The sequence below is a fragment of the Ambystoma mexicanum genome, chromosome 8 (genome assembly GCF_040938575.1).
Source record: "Ambystoma mexicanum isolate Mex_15411 chromosome 8, UKY_AmexF1_1, whole genome shotgun sequence".
Taxonomy (NCBI): Eukaryota; Metazoa; Chordata; class Amphibia; order Caudata; family Ambystomatidae; genus Ambystoma; species Ambystoma mexicanum.
In genome coordinates this window covers 444,888,734-444,916,399 of record NC_090929.1, presented here as the reverse complement: position 1 = coordinate 444,916,399, position 27,666 = coordinate 444,888,734, and the positions used below count along the sequence as shown (strand labels likewise).

General features: G+C 46.1%; 1 protein-coding gene across 1 annotated transcript in view; it reads left to right on the top strand.

The window, feature by feature from the left end:
• Nucleotides 1-27,666, top strand: part of SLC25A33 (solute carrier family 25 member 33) — a 123,999-nt gene that overhangs the window by 66,613 nt on the left and 29,720 nt on the right. The window contains exons 3-5 of the mRNA XM_069610024.1: nt 9,210-9,287; nt 10,189-10,289; nt 11,861-11,927. Coding sequence (XP_069466125.1) covers nt 9,210-9,287; nt 10,189-10,289; nt 11,861-11,927 — 246 coding nt within the window. The remainder of the gene's footprint in view (nt 1-9,209; nt 9,288-10,188; nt 10,290-11,860; nt 11,928-27,666) is intronic.

The following is a 27,666-nucleotide window of genomic DNA, read 5'->3' as shown; positions in this document are numbered from 1 at the left end:
TGTTCCAACATGGCCATGTTGGTGCCAGCCTGGTAGCTGTGATTCCTTGGTTTCCAGGGAATGCAGGTAGGGATTACCGAACTTTCCATATTCGAGACCAGTGAAGTCCTGACAACTAGTTAATGATTTCGATTGATAATTGTGGTCTGACGGGGAGCTACAACAGGACATGGCATGCAAAATTGAGGGCCAGTGGGGTGCATTTGAACATGTCAGGCCAGGTGGTAGGTCATAAGAAAAGGGGGTGGTGGGGGTCATGTCCTTCAAAGTGAGGACCCAGAGCAAAGCGTTCTAAAAGAATAACCATGCAGCATCGCAGGCTACTAGACACTGTGACCCAGGGACAGAGGGTATTCTAGTGAGGGCCAAGGGTCAAAGTCCATTAACACCGGTGGTCGTCCCATTAGGAATGGGAGCACTGAATACCCACACCATACACGCGAGCTTGGGTGGCTCAGTATTCGCCACTGGGCTTTAGAAAAATTAAGCAAGGGAATGTTTCTTTCTGGCAGTCCCTAACCAGTCTGGGATGCCTCGGGGTGCACTTGTTCCCAGACTATTAACAGGACTATTAACGCCTGCAGTATTGGCTCTTTACATGGTTGCCCGGTTGTTCAAGGCAATGGATTGTAACTAGGGGATCTTCACAAGAGCGCACTGTGACCCTTATGGCCTGCAGCCGGGCATTCAGCCATTATAAACTGACCCTTCGAGTACATCTTCCTTGTGTGATGTCCCAAGAATGCATCACGTCACCTCCACCCACCCCCCCCCCCCTTGCAGGTCTTTGCTCACAGACTGAGCCGTCCCTTGGCGTTGACAAATGGAAGAGTCAGATGAGTCTCTGCCACCGGCTGCATGAACCGTGTAGAGATCGGTGCAGTGTGCCCTGCGCCGCCCCCCCCACTTCTGAGCATGCCACTGGATAATGGAATTCGACCATCCGCACAGTGGGCTTTTTAAAAATGTTATATGAAATTGAATGAGGGTAGGCCAACATCTGGAAAATGTGGGGCTAAGCTGCACAACTTTTCCTATGCTCACTGACCGACACACATAGACCTGTGTACTCTAGGTGGACACAGCCTACAGGCACAGTCCTCCCTCTCACATTTAGTTGGAATGTGACACCCAGGAGTAATCCAGGCATCTCGCGGGGGCGCAAAACCTCCCCCCCCCTGTCATGGCCAACCTAATTAAATAACAAGGGCTCTATGGATCCCCCTAACCTTTGTTGGCCCTGCAAGGATGGTGGCAGCAATTGAACATAAGGGTAATAATAGAGTATGCTTCAAACAGGACCACAGAGGGTAACCAGACAGGACACTAACACCTTTTGATATGCATCGGTCAACCTGAAGCCGGCTCCCTACCTAAAGTAACAATGACAGTGAGCTGTCCTGTCTGGAACATGTGTTTACAGTAGGCAACCCCTACAGGGGGACCCCATTCAGAGGTAGGAGTATGTGATTTGATGGAGACAGTCTGTTCTCGCCACAACTTCAAGGGAGACCTGCGCTTTAATCAGGAGCCACAGAGCGCTCAATTAACCAGAGAGACCCTTTGATCCACAACAGAGTGGAAGATGGGTGGGGCTTAGTAAGTAGTGCATGTTTTCACCCCTTTACCTTTCCTGTTGCAAAGCGCACTGGTTAGGATCTTGCGCATAACGGAAGACTGTTGGTTGGGGACCCAGGATTGGTTCATTACGGTAGGTTTAGCATCCACCAATCACTGGGGTCCATTTGGCTTTAAAAGAGGGTTAAGCCCCTCTTTTGACACATCTCGTTACTCCTTGTGAAGCCTTCAGAAGAACTCATTTGGACCCTGGCTGCAGGTGCAGTCTGCCTTGCAGCTTCCGCCAGTGAATGAAGGCCAGGATTTCGTAGAGGTAAGCAAGATCCCTCCCCTAAACATCTCCCAGGGAACAGAGGAAGATGCTGAATCCAGAGGACCCTCCAAGGAGCTCCAGAACCGGTAGCCAGCCAGCACACAGCGTGCCCTGCTAGGATCGGCAAGCAAGCTACCATGTGGGAAGTGCCAGGGACATCATTTCACCAAAAATGCCAGGGGTAGCGGAAGTGATATCACACAACACTTGACCCCCTGATGACATCGCAAGAAGTGATGGTGTGAAGAGAGACCTAGGCAATTTTGCCTGCGGTGTGGGCCGCACAACCTTGTATCCCAATGGGATCTTTTTAAGTATTTTAATTTCTCAACAATTCAACTCAATCAATATTCCATTATAAATTCTGTGGTTTATTAGAGTTTCAAAAAGACAATGTGTCGTTGCTTATTTTCAAAGAGCAAACATCATAAAATGGCCAATGCATTTCAGACCTAAAACTCCTTCAGGGCCTTAGCTGATCTAAACAAGCAGCCAATAGCAAACATCAATGTTTGTTGATATGATAAAGAGACACAGTATAACAAAATCCCAACATGACCATTCAAAAACATAACCATAAAAATAAACGTGACAGGGTACCCACGTACATGAAAACACATGAGAGAAAAAGAAAGCATGTATGAGCATGTTTCATTGCATATATAACATACACAAACTTGTTTCATTGCGACATCGCATTTAGTATGTGGTTCTCTCCATTATTAAATCACATTTGTCCCAGTTGTTGATGCACCTCGTGTGAAAGCGTGCATACTAACAGAATAATTGCCAGTGTCTTAGACTTTCTCTTATTGTCCCTAATAGTTCAAAAAGATGCAAAAAGATGTTGTAATTGTGTGACTTACACTCGTAATCTAAAAATATAACCTTTCAGAAATTGCCATTCACAAGTGCGATTGTTTCCGCTTCAGTGTGCGGCGCAACCGTCCTCGTCCAAATGGACACGAAAACCTGTTTAAATGTAATGACGCTTTTTAAATATACAGCGTAAGATATTTAGATATCGTGTCCTTCTTTCGCTCTCAAACGGTGCTATACCGAATTCTAACAGTCTAATCGGTGCGTATCGCGTACCTCGTGTGAAATGTCAGCCTGATGTCAATGCCGTTTCACGCTGACTCATACCTAAGGAAACAGAGAATGTTTCCCGAGAGTGAGGTTATGGTTGCTATGGTGACTGCCACTTCTAACATGGCCGATTGTCCATGTGTAAGCCGCCATTTTACGTGGGGCTTCATAAAAGAAAAAGAATAAGAATCGCTCGTGTATGTTAGAATATGATGATGTTAATGTGCTAATTATATCAGCATCTGTAGCAGATTAAGCACACTTTCTTGTTGCCGCAATGTCGATGTTGTATAGATACACGACTTTCTGAATCTGATGCGTTAATGTCTGTTGTGAGTTGTGATACCTAATCAACAACATGGCATTACATACATAAAAACCTCAAAACATATACTTATGACAAACCAAAATATACTGCAATTGAACTTTGGTGGACATCATGCAAACAATAAAATCACTAGAAAAGTGATGAAAAAATTGGAAAAACTATAAAATAGAAAAATGGCACCAGTGCACATTACTTGAAAAAACATGATTACACACAGAAGACCAAAAAATAGAGATCTTTCGTAGAGTGTCATCTAAATGGTGCTTATGTGCAACACCTATGTTAAGACACCCTGGAGGGGTTGCCTGTAAAAAATATTTCAGAAGTAGATTTCATTTTATAGGAAACCGTTCAAATCAAGTTCTTCGTTCATTCCTCTTGGTGATAGTGTCCAACCGATCTATCTAGAACGCTTCTCTTTGCTGACGTATTCTTTTTGGGATCAGTGCCTGGCTGTTGATTGTTCAGAAGAGCTGTCATTTGACCCCACCCTGAAGTGATAGCACAGGAAGTGATGGAACACGACCTTTCGCCCGTTGACAAAACAGGAAGTGGCATCACAGAGCATTGTACACTACGAGAAATATGTTTACGATATCACTATGTGATGTACATTTCATACAAGAATGGATCGCCATATGTATCGTTAAGATCAGTGTGTGTAGGCCCATATTATCAAATTACTGTGAATGCAAGCAGACGTCCACGACGAAATGGTAATGATTTATTATATAGCAGTTATGCTTAAGCGCTTTATATAGAAAAAATATACACCCAATATCACCAAACCTGTGTTGGTACTCATTTATCGACCTCAGAAGGATGAAAGGCTGAGTTGAGGCGTTTAAGAACAGACTAAATCAGTGACTCACCCCTGAAGTGTGCCTGAAATAAACCTTTGCGGAGTCTAGCAATTATTATTCCAAAAAGACACATTATTTGGTATTCCTATTCTTTATTATTTACGGTCAGTGCTGAAAGGGTTAGACTTGTGGCACCCCTGTTCTTAATTTTCTTTATTTTTTGTTGTTGATTTTTTTGTTTATTTTTTTTAGGGGCCTAAACAAGAAAGCCAGCCTCTCCAGAAGTAAAGAGCCACATGGTGCTGGCCCAGGAGCTTGCATTACAGTTTTCTTATTTTTTTTTAATTTTTTTTTTTTTATAGAGGTCGCAAGAGGGACCTCAGCGGTCACACTTATGACGTCCCTGGGAAGTGCCAGAGTGTCTCTGAACCAAACAAAGGACAAGGCCGTTGATTGCAACACTCTCCTCCGCTTTGGGATCATCCGTCTTAAAGGACGACACAAGCCCTGTGAAGAAGCTAGGAGGAGTGCATCGACCAACATCAACCATCGTCCGCCTTAAAGGACATCTTTGAGTGCCTCGAGCTGCAACCGACTGCACCACTGATTGTTGTCACACAACAGTCGCCAACATTGTCTGAGATGCCTCAACCAGTGCTTCAGACCCGCCAACCAGCACTGAAGCAAAGATTCCTGACCATGTGCTGCTGTGTAGGCCTTCCTGCAGTCGTTTATCTATCCTCGCTTGCTGATCTGCCTGCTGCCGGATACCCGCAGCGGTCTCCCGTCTTGAATTCTGTCGCAGAAGCTGGAAAGTGCCCCGAAACAAACTCGACCCTGTCTAGCACCAAGACCTTCTACAAGCACAAGGTACATTGTGGTTCTGTCCCCCTGGTCCATCAAGGCTTTTAGTGACATTTTAAGACCATTGCTCCGTTTGTGCTGAAACCAAGTATCCTTGAACTATTGTGATTAATTACTTTACCGCTACCCTCCTGTCCGTATCAAGAGCGCACCCCCGTGCCTTCTTGAAACTCTGTCCTCTGCCTTCCTTTACAGGGTGGGGTGGGTTGTATTTCTTTTTTTTTTTTGTAGTGTGCTAGAACTGTCTGTTGTGATAATAATAAAATAGATATTTCTATACAACCTTGGCTGGACAGTCTTTATGATTAACTGTATTTTTGCTGCGTTGCAACTAACCAACGACCCACGACCTTGCGGAGATGAGCCTGCTGTTCTGTCCACATTACCATAATTGGACAACGAGATTTATAATTTGCTTGTGTTTCCAATCTATTCTGATCCCTTCTGGTGTACTAGAGGTGGGTCTGATGGATGGTTTAGAAACCGATATTCATCCCTGGACCACTGGTGCCCCGGAAGTTGATGTCACTCTCTCCCTTCACAACTGCTCCCTATACACCAATCGCAGTCAGAATAATCTGACCTACTGCCCTTCTACGTGGGATTCTGTAGACTGTCTCGCTCATCTAGAGTGGAGACGTTGAAATGCAACAGTGTTCTTCCTTTTTAAAAATAAAAGCATCAAGTGAAGTCGTCTTGGAGTTTTCCTGGCCGATTGCCGGCCTTATATTGACAATTTGCATTCTTGAAGAAAAGTTTTTAATTCCACTAGGCGTGCAATGCACCTGTTTGGTGCAGAAAATATGGTGTATGTTTGTGGAATAAAGTCAGGCAGCTGGAGGAAAGGCCCTCCCAGAATCAATCTGGGATGCATTTGATGTCCTTGTGAATTTGAGCCCTATTTTCAATGATCTAAAGATGCATGATGACTTAATTGTCGTTCGCTGTGCAGTGCATTTCTTTCTGTGAAGAACTCCCCGGTGCACACACTACCCCTGTTACCCTGCCACTGCATCCTGCACAGCTGCTGGCTGGAAATGGAACCGCCTTCCTAATGCCCATGCCCCCACTGAACCTGAAACTGGGCAACCCTGCCTTGTTTCCTCCCCTAGTAGCTTGTAGATCCCTTGCTGCCAGTTGCCTGCCCTTCCCCATTGTTGGTTCCCTGCTACCTTGCATCTCGGATTACCTCACTGAGGTAATGTTGACTATGGGTTTTTGTGGTATAGTTCTTTCCCCGCCTTGATTTTGCTGGATTTCATCTCCTCTTCTCCTTGGCAACCTTTCATAAACACTGCCCTAGCCTCTGCTTCCATATGGCTCGGCCTTTGCAGGTAATGATGTGGAAAGTAAACTCAGAAATGAGACCGACCTAAAGATTGTATCAGCGGGCCAACATAGGAAGCAGTTGGCGTTTCCCCTTCACGCTCCTGAGTAGTAGCTGTGGGCCAGGAGAAGAGCCATACTTGCCAGAGCGTAGCTCTCCATTGTCCATCGTGAAAGATTACGTAGAAGCTGTTCGTTTTCTCCTCTTTGAATGATGGGCCTTTCTTTTCTGTTAGAACTCTAATATTCCACTCCTCCCATACTGTGTATCTTCATATGACTAATGGAAGATATTTATTTTTCCCAGAAAGGCTTATGTAGTCAATCTGTCCTGCATACATTCTGCCGCGCTGAAGTGGCTTTGTTAGTCCGTGAGCTGGCTTCTGTGCTGCAGTAGTGATCTCCTGATGCAGATTCTGATCTGTGTCCGGGTTTTCACTGATGTACAGTCCCCAGGGTGGTTCTACTGGAGCTGCACAGCAACCGTACACGATTCACTTTTTGTAGCAAGGTTGAAGGACAGCGAGTTGCTGTACAGGAGGAGATGAAACATGAAATGTATCAGGGCAGTTCTAATCAAAGGTGCTTACTAATGGCTCAAAAAATAGGGGACCGTTGGTTCTTGCCGCATGTCGCCATGGTTGGGGGCAATTGGAGGCTTCTACTACCAACTGGTGAACTCCACTTAATGACGAGCTGGGAGACCATAAAGAGTCTGCATACCAACTATAAAAATTGGGTGCCAAATTGTGCCTTTGCTGCAATGTTCTACCATCTTCTGGAAGGGCACTTCAACACCTCTTCCAGAGTCATGTGAACAAGCTACGGGTTCTAAAAATGAGCTCCTCGGTTCTAAAAATGAGCTCCTCGGTAGTAAACTCTGGGTTTTAGGATTCTGAATTGTTCCTAGAGAATGTGCTGGCCTCCTTCCTTGGAAGCAATCGTCTCCATTTTGCCCTATGCAATAAGGTTTTCAGAAAGGGTAGGCAGAATGTCGTGATTACCTGGACTTTGCTAGTAGAGTTGGAATATGGTTTTGTTGGTTCCAGCGCCTCCTGGTTATTGAAGTTGATGCATTGGGTGGTTTCTTGTAGTGACTCGCTCCTCACATTAGTGGAAAGAGTTGGCAGGAACAGGGCTGCTTGACCTCTCTCTCTCTCACTCACTCACTCACTCACACTCTCTCTCTCACTCACTTACTCACTCACTCTAGAGAGAGAGATCTCTCTCTTAATTGTTACTAGATCTAGCCGCAGGATGGTTTCTGAGTTAAGAGAGCCCTGTCCAGATGCTATGAGTCTCATTACAAGTTTGGTGGTAGTCTAGTGGTAAAACAATTGACATTACCGCCACTTTAGCTATTGGTTTTACCGCCAATTTATAAATGGTGTAACTCCCCATTTTTGCAGTCCATGGGAATTTCAGCAGAATTACTACAGGCTGCTGATTTTTGGCGGGAATGTGTAAATCGTCCACCTTACCGCCAAACCTATAGTACGATGATGGAATTACCACAGTTATTTTATTTTTTTCTGTGCCCTCGCACAGCATCAGACCCTGGCCAGCAGAGGAACACTTAGTGGGAGAAAGGGCCAGGCTTTGGTGCAGGAAGGCTGGGGGTATCATGAGATGCTGGCCTTGTTGTGTCCTAGGAGAGAAGGTAGTCTGGCAAAGCATAAAGCCGCGAGTGTTCTAGGAAGAGTGACGCGGACTTTCATGCAGGCTGCACCACTGGATTGCCCCTCCATGCATGTGCATGGCAAGCAGGCGGAGCTGATGCAGTAGGGTCCTGGCCCCACCTGCAGGAACTGGCATCCGAAAGGCCCAGTCCAAGAATGGCCAAAGTGGTCCAGTTCAGGTGCTTGTAGGTAAAGTACTGGCTGCGCCAGCACCTGAGTCGGCAAGAGTACTGGCACTCCTGCTCGCTGAACCACGTGGCCGTGCATCCTTTCTTCAGCCTAAGTGCATGGATGCAACCAGCCTGGCAGCCAGGGGCGTTGCTAGAGGGGGGGGCTCAGATGGCTATAACACCCCATATCTTTTGGTTGTAGCCCGGGATAGAATCTCAGGAGCTACAGCCAAAAGACTAGCTAGCCCCTAGTCCCAACAGTTCCGACATCACCTTAGCCCCGGGTCTTTTCCAGACCTAGCAACTCCCCTGCTGGCAGCGGTGGGTGAAGGTTGACTCCATTACTCCTGGGAGAAGGGAGTCTGGTGGCATTGGCCCGGGTATCACTAAAGCCATGCATTGTGGGGAAGGGGCACATCCTGTATGAGGCGTTGTCCAGCACAAATGCGATCTATGAATGCCCCCCGCTCCCTCTCGGTGTTTATCTATTTGACTCGGAGTGGGAGCGGGTACTGGTGTGTGGGCAGCAGGGTTCTTGGCCGGGCACATCGGGAAGCCCGCCCAGTGCATGCCAGGGCAATTGGGAAGATGGATGAAGGGGCTACCCGGTATTGACGTGGTGGGTCCTGGTGCTTTGAGGGAGATTACTGATGAGGCGCCTTCCCGTCCCTGGTGCCGTCGCGAAACCCCGCGAGCTGTGCATCTTGTGAGAGGCGAGGGGCGGGGGCGAAGGCTGTGCGAGTGCCAGCGGGGCTCTGAATGCCCCGTCCTCACTGCTGCAGTCGAGGAGGGCTACTGAGGCGGGATGTAGCCGGGCTGCGGCGTGGTCGCAGGCCCGCTCTTGCCCCCTCCTTCCTCCCTGCAGTTGGGCGCTGCTGCTGCGGCATCACTTCATCTTCCAGCCATGACCCAGATGAGTTATCGAGCTAAGTGGGGGGGGGGGGGGCAGAGATCTGAAGCCTAGACCTAATATGGCGTTCAGGAAAGCGTGTTCTTTGTACGCAGTTCGAATCCAATCTCTGCATCATGTCCTTATCGTTTTTTTTCTTCTATTTTCAGGTCCATTCTGGAGAAGGAGGGTCCGAGATCTCTCTTTAGAGGGCTAGGTCCAAATCTGGTGGGAGTTGCTCCATCGAGGTAAGCCCCCCCCTCCCCCCCCCCCCCCAGGTCCTTATGTGAATGAAGGCTGCAGAGGCGGTAGCTGGTCAGGTGATCATGCCATTTGCGATGCCTGTAACCAAAAAACGGATGGATGGATGGAAGGCTTTGAATAAATCTGAACCACTGGCACTGCTCTGGGCGGCAACTTTGCACACAACCGTTTTAGCTCCTGTGCCATTGCACAAGGGGTCTTTCCATGGGAGTGATTTTTTTTGGGGGGGGGCAGGGGTCCAAGGTGTTTGTCCCCCCAACTTTAGTGACGCGCCATTTTGTCCCCTTCACTTGGCAGGGGTCCTTTTCCTTTGGAGGTCTTGAATTCTCTTCCCCCCCCCCCCCCATCCCCCCTTTCAGCAAAGTTACTCCACCGGGCCAGAGCAATGCCGGCGGTTAAGATTCATTCCAAACCTTCCAGCCATCGCCTGTTTTTGATTTGCGCTCCTGCCCGTATGGCATACCTTTATCTACTCCCAAATATCTGGGCTGCTTGCAAAGGTGTTGGCCTGTGGAGGAACCCATCTATTCCTATACAAAGGGAGAAGGGCTGGGGCAGAGGCTGAGACCATGCGTGTGGTCGACTCCCCGTTTGCTTGCCTCGTCGCGCTCGCCTCGTCGCGCTCTGAAACACTTGTGTATGGGCACGATGCAAATAAAATATCATATCTGCCCACGCGTCCCTGCAGTGTCCCACGATGCTGTGCCGTATTGGTTCCCGAGAGTAATGGCTGTTCATTTGGCACTTTTTTAACCGTACTAATTACTCCAGCAGTTTATTGTGAAAACTACTGATTTATGTCCCACTCTGCCTTTTTGAATTTCAGGGAGGTTTTTATTCGAGTGATTTATTGAAGGCTGTTTTTTCCCCTTCCTTTCCCCACAGGGCCATCTACTTCGCCTCCTACTCCAAAGCAAAGGAACTCTACAACCGGGTATTCACCCCCAACAGTAACGTTGTGCACATGTGTTCCGCGGGCTCCGCAGGTAGGTTGCACTTTGGCTTCCTTGCTTATCGAACACACCATCGGGGTCTGAGGTACCCAACCCCCCAGTACTCCTGGGAGCCGCAATGCCCCCGCTTATTCATATCAAAGTGTACACGTGGTCCTCCACATTCAAGTGCACAATTATTGACACTAGCCATTAAATTGGCTGCCCAGGCTGGTTTCCTCCCAAATCTCGCAATTGTAAAGCTTTTTCGAGCCCCTCCTCTTGACCAGAGCTCTCGGGTGTTCCTTTAACCAGTGTAATGCAGTACCAGCCATTGGTGTTTAGCCCTTTATACGTACAGGGCCTACAAGTACCAGAATGCACAGTGAAGAGTCCCACATAACTGATATCGCTCCACACCTACATGTTTCACCCCTGTACAAGTGCTTTCTTATGACAAAACAGCGGGGCACTGTGGTGGTTTAGCTAGGACGACGAGTACGGGTGTTTCTTAAGCGTCTGGTACTAATCACATTATTCCTCACATTACAAGTACAACGTTAAGTGTCCATTTGAATTTGCAATCACATTTACAGTGAATGGATCACTCTTACTGTGTAGAAAGTGCCAGAAAGCTAAGCACGTGAGCTGTGGAGCCGCGTCTGTCTGGGCCGCTCTCGCACCTGGCGGCGAGCAGCGTGCGCGCTCTGCAGGCCGCCTCCAGGTGGAGGGACTACGCCAGTGCTTAGACTACACACACCTTGATGCTAGCGCATTATAAAGGGCCTCGCTACGTTACCTCTGGTACTCACCAGGCCGTGCACCTTGGTTGTATTCCTTTCCCGAGAACTGCTTATCTGTAGTAATCGGGCGTGGAAGACGTAACACTGCTGTGGCGAGGGGGGCGGGGTTCTGGCCACGATAAACGCTGGGAAGAGTGCCAATCGGGCATTCGTTTTTCAGCTGCTGCAAGGGGGAGCGGAGGGGGCCCGGGGGTTGGTGTCCCGAGTCTGCAGAATCCATGAAGCTCTGGACGATGGCGCCCTCTGGTGGCTGTAAGAGAAATTAAAGCTTTCCAAAGCTGGGTGCGTGGGCTGTGTGTGGGGTGCATTACACGCATCCCGGCGTAGGACGTGAGACCGGCGCTGGACAATAGTTAACTAAATCCTGTGACTCTGACGGCAGGCCAGAACTAGTTCCCCCTTTTTTAACGATCTCCTGATGTGTCTTCTACGATGTGCACATTTCTCTTACCCATCGCCGGCTGTTCTTGCCACCGAGGAAGATCTTTCTAAAAGTTAATGATTTGGGAGTCGATACTTTATGAACCGTGTCCTGTCGGAGGAGAAGGAGCTCTCCAGTCAGGCTGCTAGAGCCAGGTGCTTGGGTAATTAGCATGGCCTTCAGATTATGGCATGGGGAATTGGGCCTGATTTTTAGCAGCAGTTGTGCAGTGTGAGGTACTCCACATACTTCTAACTTGTCTCCAACCCCGCCACCTTCCTTAAAGCGACAGGAGGAACCCTCCTTCATACTTGAACCATCCGTGGGGTTGGGGAAGATCTGCTTTCTGGGATGCATGTGAGACATAGTAACCGCTCGGTCATCTGTCACTTTCTCTCCAGCTTTCATCACAAACTCTCTGATGAACCCCATATGGATGGTGAAAACCCGGATGCAGCTGGAACGCAGGTAAGGGTCCCGTGTTGCGACTCGCCACGCAGTGTGTGTGAACGTGATGGGGTGGGGTGGGGGATGGGCTTGTGCTAGGTGAATCAGGAAGGATTCATAGGAAATGGTTAACGTTCTCCAATCGTCTTCCTTCGCGGCATGCCCAATTGATCTAGAGTCTCGGTGTCCTGGCAGCGACCTCTAGACATTACCCCGTGAGCCTTCCTTCACGCTATATATGGTCTCTCGTTTTCCTGAGCTTCAGTGTCCTTGTTTAGACGCTGCTTGTGCTTGGACTAGGGCATAAGGAGAGATGGGTGAATGCGAGGCCTCGAGCGTTGCAATGCATGATGTACCATTTGTATCCAGGCAACTGTCCCTCTCTAGAACCATTAGTGTTTTGGGGTATAAACTCTGAGCGTCGCTTGCATGGTGAGTAAACTGGGCATACTACCCGCAATTTGAGGAATAGGACGGCACTCCACCATCCAAGCTCGGGGCAGCATAGTGAACGGTCAACTAGACTGATCCTTTCACACAATACTGACCTCTATTGTAGACGCAAGCATCATGGGTACGCGCTTGACTGTGTAGCACAGGCATCATGAAAATGCATTATAAAAAGCCCCTGTGCAATGATGCTGATGTGGCATCTGTTGGATTTTGTGCTACTTGACAGAACACAGTTTTCAAATACACCACATTAACCCATTATGTTTAAAATGATCAAGGGGAGAATCGCCACAACTCTCACCCCCCCCCCAACCCTCGTTTGTTGGTACTCTCACTCCATTGGACCACTCCCACACATTGCTGGGAACTATTTACACTGCCTCCGTGGACACCTTGTTTTATGCTACATGCCACACTTATTTTATTTGTGTTATGGCTAAACCATAGCCTTTAACAATTCAAAACAATTAATATACATCTGTTTTACACACATTACAAAATACGATCAAAACAACTAAAAACAGAGCAAAAGAAGAAAGTACATGAACAGGCTAGTTAATACAGATGAAGGCTTACAATTATACGACTATTAAAATCCCTTTCAAAATCCATTAAAATAGAAAGGAATCGTTCATAAAAGAGCAATATACGATAAGAACAATCAGAGCGGTTAAAAAAGCATCACGCATTGTTATACAGTGACAGTTGAAGATATGTCGGATTTCACGAATCCTGTCACGGCTATCACAGTAGAAGTTTATCATCCTGCCAGACAACATTGCCATACTATGTCTACGTCCCCCATTAGAGAAAGGTTAGCAAATCTTTTAAAACCAATCATTCTCAAACCCTGAACAGCTACACAAGCAACAAGGAGGGGCTTTAAAGTTTCGGCTTGTCCCTCTTCGTTACAAAAACGACATTTGGCAGAGTCTGATTGAAGATTACAATATTTAGCCAAAACCTCCCGTGTGTAAAGTAAATTTAACCTAAAACGTAAAAAAAAAAATCTAATTCCCCATCAGGATACATCGCTAGATGGGAGCAAGAACACCAGCTTGTTTATGGTCGCCACTTAAATGGTTCAATGATTTATAGGAATGCATTAGTGGCAGACCAACTTGCTTAAAGATGGTGTTTTACTTTCACAAGATTAAGAGTCCATTCCATCAAGCAAGGAAATGCAAAAATTAGAATACTTATTAATTAATTGATCGTGGTTTTTATCCCTCACAGCTTGGATAGCTGCAAATAAGGATTTTATTTTTTATTTTTGGTTACTGTATTTTGTGATAAAACATTTCCAGTGGGCCTTCGATGTTGATGATTGTATGTCAAGTTCGTATTTTAGCAATGAAAGTGGGACACTACTTGGAATCTGACGCATCTTAGACCCTCTAATTTTTCCAAGCCGTCCAGGACCTCAATAGGAAGCATTTCTATTCTGTATACAATTTGTGGAATTGCCTTTGCTTGATAAAACTTTATAACAGGAATTAAAGTAAACTTGCCATATTTAGAATCCATTCTAAGTATCTGATTCAAAAGTGCATGTTCTGTGCCGGTCTTCAATTGGATTATTTGTGATTTGGCATAGATGGGGGGGAGGGGCGAGGGGGGGGGTATCCTAAGTAAACAAAGCCACTTCGGGACCCACTCTCCAACATTTCTCAACTTTCCTCTGATTAAGTACCATGCATAACCTTTGTTTTTAACGGGGTCAAACTTGAAGTTTTGCAAAATCAGAGAAGGCCGTCATCCGTAGTTGTAATCCAGCCTGGAACAATCGAAGAAGAAAATAATCAGCATATTGTCTTGTTTAGTTGTTCGTGCGCACTGAGGCCTACGGGCATGTGTGCGTGGTACAAAAAATTAAATTAATAATAAGCGAGCCGCCTTGGCTTTATATTGCTAATTTTTGGAGAGGCAAAGGTTGCTGGTATTGGAGAATCCTTGATATCAGACATATAGAGGTTGAACAGACAGGGTGCCAAAACGCAATCCTCCCTTACGCCTATAGGTTGCAATTTTTCTGGATAAGGATCTCTCGATCTAGGCTTATTTGCACAATTGAGTTTGTGTACAGACCTATAAATCGTAATAGCCCCTCCTGGGGTACCCCACGTTTTTTAGCTTGGTACATAAAAGGCCCCCATCTACTGCATTGAATGTGGCAGAAAGGTCAATGGTGGCTATATATAGCCTCGTACCACAGTATAAGGCTTTTGGAGTGCACGCCAGAAAACGAACCCACATGGTGATTCCACACTGGACCCAGAGTTACAAAAGACGAGCAGTCCTTCAAACGTCCAAAATATTATTTTAATGAAATGCCAAGGACAAAAGAGTGCGCGGACAACATTCCTATTTTCTATGCTCGACTTAACTGATGCTCTTCAACAGAAAACAATTGAGCGAGGTACCAAGATATTTTTTAAACCCCGTTTGCCATTTGATTCTACCAGAACCAACCTCCCATTCCTCTAGATGTCCCAACAGCAAGGCTTGCGAAGACCTTGCTGTTGTGATCTAGAATCGTGATTGGGCGTTAGTTGCACAAGTCCAACCTGAATCCTTTTTTATATATGGGCCGAACATATGCTGTTGGCCATGAAGGAGGAAGTAGAGTAGACAAGGAAATATGTTCAAAAAGAATTGATAGAATTTGTGCCCGAAGTACAGGGTTCCCTTTAAATAACAAATTGGAAAGTTAGTTGGGGCTCGCAAGGGAGTCCTTTTCTTGATTCACAGTATCTGATGATAATCAGTGGTATCAAGCAGATGCAATTCATTGACTTTCTCAACTGGACAACCAACCGTAAGGGCAAATAATGATGTATATTTAACACCGAAATCTGTTCAGAAAGTGGGTTCAATTGAGCATTTGACTGTGGTTTCTCAAACTCCTTTAAAAAAGCTTCCAGAAGCCCTAAGAATTTTTATTACGCAGGGCTACAAACATGGATTCCGCATCTCGCTGACTGCAAAGAGCCCGATTTTCCCCCTTAACCATCTTTTGTGTGCCAACTTTATATTTTTCAGTTGTAAAAGCTTTAAGATCTGTAATAAGGCTGAGGGTCTAATGGATTGAACGGTTTCATTTCCTTTTTTTCTTGGTGACATCCGGAACACACATGCACAAGCCTCTTACTATAACCCCCCCCCCCCAACTCTTCAGCCCAGTAATTATGGGCAATTAATCCACAAATTATCAATGCCAAAGGTATTGAATTGCCATTCATAATTGGTAGAATCAAGCAGTGAAGCTGCCGACTTGTTGGCACGAGAAACTGTACATGGATTCTAATTGACCCTGTTCCTAGTGGGATTGATGGTTAAACCACTAGAAAGGACTCCCATTACTAAACCCTCCGCCGATCTGCAATTAGTCGGGGTACAGTGAACACTATATTCATTAGAAAGTATATTAAGGGAAGCACATTTATGTATACGTTGCTACAAACAAAAATATAATAAAGGGTCGAAAAACTACGACCATTAGACCAAGTATGTTTACCTGGAACATTAGAGACTGAACCATTTTGTGGGAAGAGACCCATTCCTCTCGGTTTTTGGGACCAAATTTGGCCCGAATGGTCTTCACCCCCAGAACTGAAAGCGATCCCAGAGGCACTACCGTCATTTACACAAATGGAGTTAAGGTCGCCAAAATACAGGATTAACCCATTAGGCCATTTATCTACCCATTCATGAATGCAGTTCTAAATTAACTCCAACCTATTTAAATTACGGACACCTACATGCCAAAATACATTAAGGATCAGAACATCAAAGGTTGGTTTGGCTGTATATCTAACACAAGTTGCCAAAAGGCCATAGTTATTAGCTGGACAGTGAATAATGGACAAAACATGATTTGATTTGACTAGTGTCAATAGGCCACCAAACGGGCAGCCTTGATCACATTTGGAGACCGAACCATCAAAGACGGGCAAATGTGTAAACCAGGTTTCTTGTAAGGATATAATAGTGGGGGACCTCAAAACCTGACCTGCTATGGGATTAGTAAACCAACGAATGTGGGCACGAGTGTTCCAAGAAAGATAGTTCTTGAGGAGGAATGGATGTTAGGAAGATTGCAAGGTCCCACCAGTGAGGCCACCAGAGTCCTAGGAATCCAGGACCGTTCGTTTAGATAGTTCCCAAGAGTCATGCTATTCCTGTACTGTTACCAGACCAGTAATCTTTGGCATCTTGTCTAATCATGGGGCCGAAGTTTGCTGTTTATAATATTTTGGGTTTTCATTATTCTAAACATTGATATTTTCAAATTTAAAAAGTAAGGATTCCAAGAGGACAGAACTTGTTTCAATCTTAATCCCTTCATAGAGGGAGACTAGCTCATAACATTTTTTGATTAATCTCAGTTAAAATATCAGAGTGACTGCTTTCTAATTTGACATTGATGCGCTGAAAGTCTGCGGGAAGGCAATTACGCAGGAGATGACAAACGGGAAGATGTAGAGTATTATGGATCTTGTGAAGGCATTGTGGTAAGTCCAATGGGGAATCCATCATGGAGACACCGGGCCTCATTACAAGTTTGCCGGTCCGGTAACAGTACCGGTAAGCTTGCCGGTGTGTTACCAGACCAGCAAACTATGAGTTCTGCTCGTGGGTGCCTTACCGTCCGCCAGGTCTGACCATGTCTGACCTGACTACTAAAGCATGTAGTAGGCACCAAGAAGCAGAATTTCCTGCAAAACTGTACAGACACTCGTCGGTTCGCCACACTTACGAAGATTTACGGTTTCTACTATTTGTAGACGTGGTATCTAGTATTTGAAGATGTATACACGTTTTCAATAACTTTCAGGGAATGAAGTGAATATAATTTCTTAAAGGGATACAGTGGTCATTCCTGAAGTTGAACAGTCATGTCATATGGGGGGTCTTTCAGGGCACTCTGGAACTTCAATGGGAGACTTCAATGAAATGTGTGGCAGGCATTACTCAAAAACCATGCTATGCTGGCCACAAAGGTTGGAAGTGATGGGGACCCTGAAACTCGCCCACTTCCATCCGGCTCCTTAACAAAGGGAAGGAGCAGATGATTATCCTGGCTCCATCACCCTTAGCTACAGGACGTTTTCCGTCCCATTTCCTCGTTTACTGTGTTTTCATTGTTTTTCAAGGTGGTTTTTTCATCACGGCGGTTTTCGCTGCATTGTTTTAAAATTTATATTTGTTGTTTTGAGGTATGGGATTGGGGTGGCAGGGTGAGGTGGTTTGTGGGAGAACCCCCCCTATTAAAAAAATAAATAAATAAAGCGGCAAAAAGAGCCACGATTTAAAAGACCACAGTTAAAATAGCTGGGGTGATCCACTTGAAACCCATTTGAAGGGTATTCATTAACCCTACCTGTTGATTCTCCAGGCCATCTTCCAAGGTCTTGCCTGCTCGAGGCACGGTTTGAATTTCGTTCACCATAGCAGCTATTCATGCAGACAACCACTGGCCACTTTCTCACCCAACGGGACTACTTCATCACACTCCTGTTTAAAAATCCGTTGCAACAAAGACCCCCGCACCCAACCCCACAAAAGCAGGCAGTGGTTGACCTTTTTACACAAGTCATGGGGCAACTTGATTTCTGTATCCATAATGCTGTGTTTTACCCACAGACTCACCCTAGAAGAGCCTTGCTTTAAAGCCACCAGATATTAGTCACTATATGGCCATCAGCATGCGAAGGTGCGCATCAGTAATGCTTCATATGTTGGAGTGGTTCCGTCCTTCTCTGAAAAGTCTCAGCCCACATCAAGTGTCTGCTTCAGCCAATAGTAAAACTGTTCCACATTAGAATTGTATGTCTAAAAACAAAGACCAAGTAAAAAAAAAACAAAAGTGCAATCTTGAGACCTGGTGGAGGAGGCGTCGGGACGCTTCTACCACTTGGTGAACCCTGGCAATCTCGTTAGCACTAGCTAAGCAAATAAGCCCCACACTGCGCCACAATGTACTTGTCACGAAAATGTGAATAGCAATTTGTCCACCCTTGAGCCATATGGTAGTTATGCCACTGAGACCACCATTGCTCTGCTCCTCCCCTCACCTATGGCCCTTAATGGCCAACTTGAAGCGGTGCTGCTCCAGTTGGTCCCAATTTCCTAAAGCTGGCTTGCACGGTTTGTGCCTGAAATGCAAGCAAGCAGTGTCTAGCCTGACTGTATGCACTGCGACTTTTCTGTTCCAGTCCTCCCTACACCGGTTTCTAGTGACCATCCATCTTTGGTTTTGCGGCCCAGCCGACCTTGCACATGTTTATTGCATGTAAGCAGAGGAAGCGTGTTAGCAGAGGTCAAGTCCTAAAAATAAAAAAAGTGGGGGGCATATTAACGTACCAATTGAATATGGTGTCACCAGAAATTAGCATATCGAGGTGACCTCTGAAAAAAAGTGGGTGGACTCCGTCCAGCCATGTGTACCCTCGACTTGACCCCTGCCTGTTAGGCCTGTGCTCTGGGCAATCTGAAGATGTTGACATAGGCCCCTACAAGCCCGGCCACATGACCCTTTGACCACAGCAACGCAAAACAGTGCGACACCCATGGGATGCTTAGATTATAAAAAAGACATTAAGGAATGCAGCACATTCATCTGGGGAAAACCAACCAGTGGGGAGGTAAAACCCTAATATTCACTGAAAATCTATTGATGGCTCTCTGTTGGCAAGGTCCTATTGTAGTCGAAACCAGAGTTAAAGGGCAGTGAGATGAACGCAAGCTGGATATTTCAAAGCCCAAGGGAGGTGACTCCATGAAAGCACCAGCAAAGGCAACCTGAACGCTACAAAATGTACATTTAATATCCTGAATTAAAGAAGTATGTTCAAATTTTAATTAGCAGTATTTACAACTATTAAAGGGTGAGGTGAGTAGATCTGGAGCAAAGTGTGAGCGTGAGACCACCAGAGATTTTTTTTTTCTCCCTTCATGGAAGTTTTGAAGCCTGGTACTGAAGATGGACTTGATGTCTGGGGGGGAATAGTGCGAACGGTGAGGAGCATTCGGGGTTAATTAGTGGAAGAATAGGAGGCAGGGGGAAGACTGGTTGCAGGGAGGTTGAGGGTTTGAGATCTGAGTGCATTGAGGGGAAGGGGGGGTTCGTGAGAGATGTTGTTAGCCAGGTATCGTTGGGATGGTGGGCTAGCCCTTGGATTCATTTGTATATTCGGAAGAATTTAATGGGGGTGCAATGGTGCATGGTGAGCTCTTTTGAACTGGTGTGTAGGGTAAGGATTGGGGGAAGTTGAGGGTGCTGGAAGCAAAGTTTAATACCCTGTTTAATGGACTAGGAGGTTGTAGCAGTAGTCAAACCTGCTGCCGGCAAGGAGTGGAGGCACTTGCAGCATAGAGGTGAGAGACCTGGTTAAGTTCCATTCTCATTAAGGGACTACTGTGGCACCCACACTGGGAGTGAAGGTGGTCACAGAGCCCAGGCGTTTTCATGTAAGCAGTGATGTGGTTAAACGCCGCTCCCCCCTTCTTTAATTTTAGAATAGTGTGGGAGAAAGAGGTACGGTTGTTCAATGGCAGAGTTGTTTGGGTCTGATGTAGGATTTTTTTAAAGGGGGCAGGGCAGCGGCAGCCTTATAGCAGGCTGGGAAAATCCCCCCAGACAAAGGGGTGAAAAGGGAGGGGGAGAAGGGTAGAAGCAGGTAAGCATACCAGTTCCTTGGTGGGGAAACTGAAGGGGAGGTGACTGGGCAGACGCAGGGCGAGTCGGGGTCAGGGTGGGGTTGGGGATCAGAGGAGGAGGAGGAGGAGGAGGAGGAGGAGGATGTGTGTGAGGGTGGAGTAGTAGCAAGATTTGGTGCAAATGGAGAGAATTCTTTGGCTTAGATGGTGGTGCATATTGTTTATCGGCTGTCAGATGGCTGTGGTAATCCATGGTTGAGGATGTGGGCAGGAGGGAGTGAGTGAATGAGTGGGACAGGTGTGTTGGAAGGGAACAGCAAGTGCTACGTTGAAATCTTGAAAGGCCATCCCAATAGTCTGCAAGATGTAGCGAGTACCTGGAGGAAAGATGTGACTTGGTTCAGATGTGGAACTATGGTGTCAGATTGGAATCTGAAGGGCTGGATACAGCAACATACAGGAGGGCATCATCCAAGGAGGGGAATGGTCCGTAAAGGAGAGGTGGAGAAAAAGGGAAGGTTCATCTGAGTAAGACCAACCCTGCTGCACTCCTAGTAAAAATTGAGTAATAAGCCATTTCTTAAAGTGCAATGCGATAGGCCTGCAAGCTGCCAGTCCCAGAATTTAAACTGCCAGAGCCAGTTTCCTGGACCAATGAGCACAATAAACATCTGTTATTGGTACGCTATGCTACGAGAGCCCTCTTTAGGTGAGCGTGTGCTCGACAAATGCAAGTTATGCTAATGTGGTGACCTTGCAGTTGAAGGTTCATTGATGCAGCAAGCCCAATTCTCTAGTGCTGCACTCATTGGCACACGATGAGCTGCATTGGTCCAACCTGGCTGGCACTAGTCATTGTGATTTCACATGTGGGGGTATCTTGGTAGGCATCGGACTGTCCTGACTGGGGAACCCAAGCATTGGGGAGGCAGCTCTCTGGCTACAGTTTTTGTTCTCTGGGAGGAAGCTGCAACGCTTCCAGACCCAACTGTCATCTATCCATGTCAAAGCTGCTCTGGCATCCCAAGAAATCTTCGCTGCAAACTCGGAGTAGCTCTACTACAGACGCCTTCACCTCTAACCCTGCCTGTGAGTGGTCAAAAAGACTAGAGCAACAGTTTGCAAACCATGCAGAAAGTTTCTCCACAAATGTCATTGAACTGTGGTGACAAAGCCTGTGCTAGAGTAGAGCCCTAGAGCGGACCCACTGATGAGAAACTTGGCTAAATGCCAGTGCAATACCCCATTGCCGCATGCCCTGCTTTGATCGCTAATGGTGCCTCACTCTCTCCATCGGAACTTGTTTCTGGCATTGCAGGCTCCCATCAGTACAGCTAGAGACCGTGTGAAATGCTTCAGTCGACAGTCCTGATACTGCACCCTGAAACCTCCTTTAGGGCACGTTGACGGACCATAACCCTGATCAAGCCTAATGTGGCCTCTGCCCTACCTCGAGCAAAAAAATGGAAAATAGGTGGGCACGACCATTGGTTTCTTTGGCTTAAATGGAAAGCGGTTTCTTTCGTTGTTTAAGATAACTGTTTTTCTGAAGAGCTTACCAGGTTGAAAAAAGCCCAACGACACTAGGGCTTTATAGTAAGTACAACAGTTAGAAAAACAGAGTGCAACACCCCGTAGTGCCTGGTGCTCACTTTTTGCTTCCGAGTAGGAAGCTAAATTAATTCCTTTAGGTTTGTTAATTGGTTTGTTTAGCTTGAGAATCCGTTCAACAACATAGTTCAAACAAGCAGCTCAAAAAAGCAATTATGGTCACTTCTTTTTTTTCACAGATCTTTACTGTTGTAATTGTGTTTAAATCACACAATTTAGTCAGCAGATTCACAATTACTCTACAAATCAATACGGCTCTTGCCAATGCATTTCGGTGCCTAGCACCATCTTCAGGGCTATATTTTAACACAATTCATGTCACACAAGTAGAAAATAAGAATACATACCCATAGGTAAGTTAGTCCCATCCTGTAGTTGGGTAAAAAGAAAGACGAATTGCAATGTATACATTAGTGACCCTGGCAACATAAACGTTTCATTACAAAATGCGTGATGTGCTCGTAATTATGCATCTTTACCTTAGCCGTTCTTCCACAATCATAAATGTCTCGTATATATGTGTACGTAAGCAGAGTATCCCTGTCAGGAGAGAGGGATAATGAGCCTTCTACAATTCCCTTGTAATCTTCCTTTACTCAAAAACAGAATGCCCTATCGTTGCAGGGCGTCTTACCTTCACTCTGCTTCTTTGCAATCTGCTCGTAAAAAGGGTTGCGTGCGCACGCAGCCGTGTGAGGCTTCATAACGGCGTTGCCATGGAGTTCGTGGCACCGTCCGTCCCCGATTGGATGAGACGGACGTGCCTCCGGTCCCACCCCTTCGCGTGAGCGGAAGGGCGGGACAAGTGAACCTCATGACAACCACCCGTATTTGCATGATTGTGTGATTGACTGAACTGTGCATTTAAGTGTATTGCTTATTGATGTCTTCAGTCATCATATATATGTAGCTAACTGTAGCAGCCTCCATGGTTTGTGCGACTGATCTGTCGTCCTAAACTGGACGAACAGAGCATACTTCAAGTCTCGCCCATTTACGTAAAGGGGGCGGAGACTTTCTGTGTGATTACTACACGTCATAGCTTGCTTGCCTCTGCCCTACTTACCACACCCAGGCAGTGGCTCCCAATGAAACTCGTTCTCGCTGGTTTGAGTGCTTTCAGCCTGAAAGTAGAGACTATTTTTGGCCCAGTTTTCCCTCCTCCTCCTTCATTTTAATGCACAGTGTGTTATAAATGCTCCTGTATGGACCTGGAGTTCTTTAAATCTTTACCTGCACTGCATAGCAATTAAACTATTCATCTTGCTTTGGTCTGTGAACCATCAGATGCAAGGTTTTCAATCAGCAAATGTGCACCAATCCTCTAGTCGCCCAACATCCTTTCCTTCTGGGGTGCTCCACTTATGGGCGCTTTTGGTCAACATTTAATGCTGTGAGGGTTTACTTTAAGAATCACTTGATCTAGTTCCACTTGCCCTGGCTGCAGTTCTCCATACAGCCAGTTATTAGAATCTTGCCCCTGACGATCTTCTTTCCCCTTCTATCTGACGGTCATGGTCCTCATTCAAGTGCATGCCAAAGGTCTTCGGATGGAGAACTGATGAGCAAGACTGGAAGACCATATTTAAGGTGATGATCTGCCACACCACCCTGGGTTATCCGTGAGTGTGTAACGCTCACCTGATTCCCGCAGAGGCGCCGGTCTTGACTGGGTGAATGCCGTATCTTCAAAGGTGATGTGTAACACACGGTTGGCTCTTTGGGCTGGACCTCTGTGCACTGTATGTCTGACTCGAAGAGTAAGATGTCTTAGGTAAGTGAACGCCGAGCTCTCCATCTACCTCGGGGCAGGGTGCCGTAACCAGTCTCTTCACTGGATAAAGGTGCAGGCCTCTTGACCTCAGAGGACTGCTGTCCGTCGTTAACTGCACGAACGGTAAGTTCTGGGCACTTCAAATGTCTTAAAAGTCTTTTGTAATGGTATCTCTTGTTTTGCAGGGTTCTGGCGATGGCGGGCTGATGAGAGTTGAGGATCGAACCCGCGTGAGGAATAGAAGCGCCTGGAAGCACGTAAGTAAGCGCTTGTAGCCTGCTTCACGATGTGCACTAACTGTCCCTTTTATCTTGCAGGTACAAGTTCGGAGCTTTAGAGAAGCTGAAGGGTGCTGGAATACCCACTGGATTCGGCGTGGGAAGGAGTAATGGCACGTGAGTAATAAAGTTGCCCAATGTCTTTAAACGCACCTTCTTTTGTCTTTCAGATGCGGGATGCAGCGCCGAAGGCCTCCGGAGCGTGCGAAGAGCTGGTAAGCTTTTGTCTTTCAGATGCCGGAATGCAGTGCGAAGACCTCCGGAGCATGCGAAGAGTAGGTAAGCCTTTGTCTTTCAGATGCCAGAATGCAGCGCGAGGCGTTGGTGACAGCCGATGGACCAGGTAAGAGATGCGCTGCCACTGAAGACCGTAGTGCTAACCTGTTCTTTCTTTGTCTTTACAGGTGCTGCTGAAGACTGGATTCCAGGATGGTAAGCCTTTGTTCCCTTAGGCCCAGGATCAGAAGCAGAAGACACGATGAGCGTTCTGCTGCAGAGAATGCAGAATAACGCAAAGCAAGATTCATCCATCGGGTGTGGTTTAAATAGCCTCCTGTAGTGCTTAGGTGTCTCCTTCCACAGCCACGCCTAAGAAAAGAGTTCCTGCTTTCCAGAAGAGTTCCAGTGTTCTGAACCTAGGGAGTGGCTCCTGCCCCCACCCAACAGGAAAAGTAGTCCCAAACAGAAGAGGATCAGGGGTTCAACTGGCAGGTAAGTAAGCAGCATGGTCTGCTGCAGGTAAGTCCATCCAAGCATTAGGAGCCCGGCGCTTCCAGCGCTGGGACTGGGCATCTTTATGAGCCTGGTGCCACTGGCGCCAGGACAGGGTCCAAAAGGTCCCAATTGGGACTGGCTGGTACTCGGACCCGGGGTTATGGGCCTGCTTCCAAGGGAGTCGGGCAAGTCCTGATCTTTTGGAAGCAGAGATCATGACAGAGTGCTGATGGCCATGAGGAAGGAACTCCTTCACCCCAGACTTTGGCTTTGGTGGAGAGATTGGTTATTGGGTTTTGGGGAGTTTGGTGTTTTCTTTTCCATATATATTAAGAATGGCTACAGAAATTTGGTACAACCAGAGTCCTCGACAACATAATTGAGAGAATCGATAATTACCTGACCAGTTACTTTGTGCTTCAATGCAGCCCATAGTCCAGTCATTTCTAATGACTGTTACTCCAAATGAGACGTTCAACCTGGTCCTTCGGTCCTTGACTCACAAGAACAATGGCTATAATCCCCTGTCCAGTAGGAAGGTGGTGTACCAGAACACCACCTACAGGTGTCAAACTATCACTATTTTGGCAGGTTGCAACTACAACATGTCCTGTTTGAGGGAATTCTGTCCTTCGGCATCACAGGAAAAACTGGCTGTTTTCATTTAAGGAAAATGGGTGGATCTATTGGCTGTTGGGCTTTGCTTTTGATGCAGAGAAGTGGGGCATGGCCTAGCCGTCTAGGCTAGTCTGCCCTAATTTCTGGTTCCGATGATGGGAAAGACGAGATAAAAAACATGGGAAATACAAACAGCCCAGAGCAAGATTAATTCAGAGCTTTCAATTCCTCACTTTCTTAGTGTCTGTAGTAGGAGGACTCTGCTTTGGGCCATGTGGTCTAGCCTGACATGGGCATGGACCTGGCGGTTGAGGCAAGTTCCAAATCTTTTACACCAAGTATTCTTCAAATGCTCCGGGGCAAGTATTCTATTAATTTTGAAAGGAAGGAACATTTTGCCACATGAACAGGCCAGGCCTAATGGCCAAATCCTTGGCAGTGAGACCCCAGAAGCTTGCTTGTAGGGTTGCTGTATTTCTGCTGAGTTGATGTTGCTCAGCTTTTTCTAGAATTGGGAGAGGACACATTTATTCAGCTCGTTTGGACAGACCTTTTGTATCACTGCAATGGCCTGAATTTTCTGCTTTTCAAGTAAAGTTAGTTTCCTACCTTTTTTGCTTTTAGGCATTTACTGCAAACCAAGTTTAAGCAACATTTCTTTAACCAAATACTTTTGTTGCCATTAAAATGAAAGACTATCCCACTTCTTTTTTCACAGTAACCTCTTCACATATATGGGGTAGACGCCTACTTGTTACTGCAGCAATGTGGTGCAATTTCCTCTGCAATTTGAAGGCTAACCTTTAGTTGGTCCATGCATAGGCAGACTGGTTTATAGGGCACCTAGTAGATTTTCTAATGGCACCGTGCCTTTGAGAGGCTGGTGAGTGCGATCGATCAAGAGGCAGTTGAATCTCAAACTTCCCCAGTGTATGGCCTTATGACCCGTTAAATGACTATGGAAGATGCACAGGCTCAAGCACTAGTGTGGCATGGAAGTAGTTTGCCTTATTCACTTTGGCTATGCAGGGCCCACTATCCTGCTACTGTTCTTGCACTGTACAGTGTTACAATATGTGTGGTTAAATGCACTCAGACTCTCAGAAAAGTGTGGTTTAACTATCAGTAAAGTTGTACACCTCTTGGTGGCATGTAGTAAGTCTGTGAAAACAATGATCTAGTTTTTACTCCCGTTGTTTCTCCCCCTTTCCTTCGCTTATGTACATAATCCATAGGCACACTTTCAAGCTCTCAGACAAACAAGGCTTGTATCTTAGTCAGAAGTAAATCCTGGAATCGAAGTGTCTATCCGCATAGTATGATTAGTCGGGTTTCTGCTGGCATGACATTTCTACCATGAATGACACGTGTTGACATGGATAATCTATTTCTCGTCACATAATAGTTTACCTTTGCATTGGAAGGCCTATCTGGGTTCTGGTCTGGTACTAAATTGGTCTACTCCGAATACCAGGCTAATGTGGTTGAATTTGATCAGGTTATTCTGGATGCCTTGAACACTGCTTTAGGTTGAACGTTTGGCAGATCTGCATTTGAGGGCAATTCCTTCATCTCTAAGGTCTACCTTGAGAAAAAACGACTTTCCTTCTTTATGCTTTCTCATTATGCCTTCAGCGAAAGAATTTTCCCGATTTTATTATACAAAAATTATCTATCCACCCATTGACATTCCATGCCACAATCTATAAACGCAAAGCCATGGTTCCTGGTTGCCCCACATCAGCAGTGTGTTGTGTATGACACTTGACCCAAATGCTAACTATATCTAACTTACTGATGACACTAAAACAATCTTTATACCTAAAACAGTACTGCTGTCAGGAATCAAATTCCTATGACTACATGTACCTTATTTCTAATATATCCAATGTAAGTCTTCGCTTCACAATGTTGCATGATCACCAAGATATGTGATTACTGTTGGTCCACCCTTACCCCACTTTCCAAATACATCACCAAGACCCTCCCCATACTTTTCTGCACATTCAGGCCCCAGCCTTGGTTATCTATCAGTCGTCAAATTAGACTAAGCTGTACACATTGTTCATCTTGTTTCCTAAATCAAGTAACACGTTATTATAAATTAACATTCGTCTCTTTCCCTAATTTACATATAATTTATTATTGCAGATGCATTAACTGTGTAGTATGAGCTCTGGAGCCATGGATACAAGTCGCCCAGTGTGCGCCCTGTATGAGTTTCCCAATTCCCTTTTTTGAGCTGATTTGAAAAACCTAGAATGAGCTATAAACAGTGCATCGGGTGTACAAACATTAGAAAGCAACAATCTTAAAAATGAGTTGAATGAACAATGCGGAGGGATATCTACTGTGACAGAAATAGAAATGGATATATTGGCGAGGTGGCGAAAATGTGGTGAAATCTTAGCACACAGACTGACGAAGCTGAAACAATGAGATCCATCTTTGCAAAAGATGAAGGGAGGTGGGGGGGGGGCAAGCTCTCACTCTGGCAAGTACCAATCAACTGTTTGAAACCTACTACAAAAAGTCATACAATGCAGGGAAGGGCCCAAAAGAGGACTGTGAAAGCGGCCCATCCCATAGTAGTCCACACATCTAAAAGCATGGATTGATGCAGACCGAACACTGGATTAAGTCAAAACCT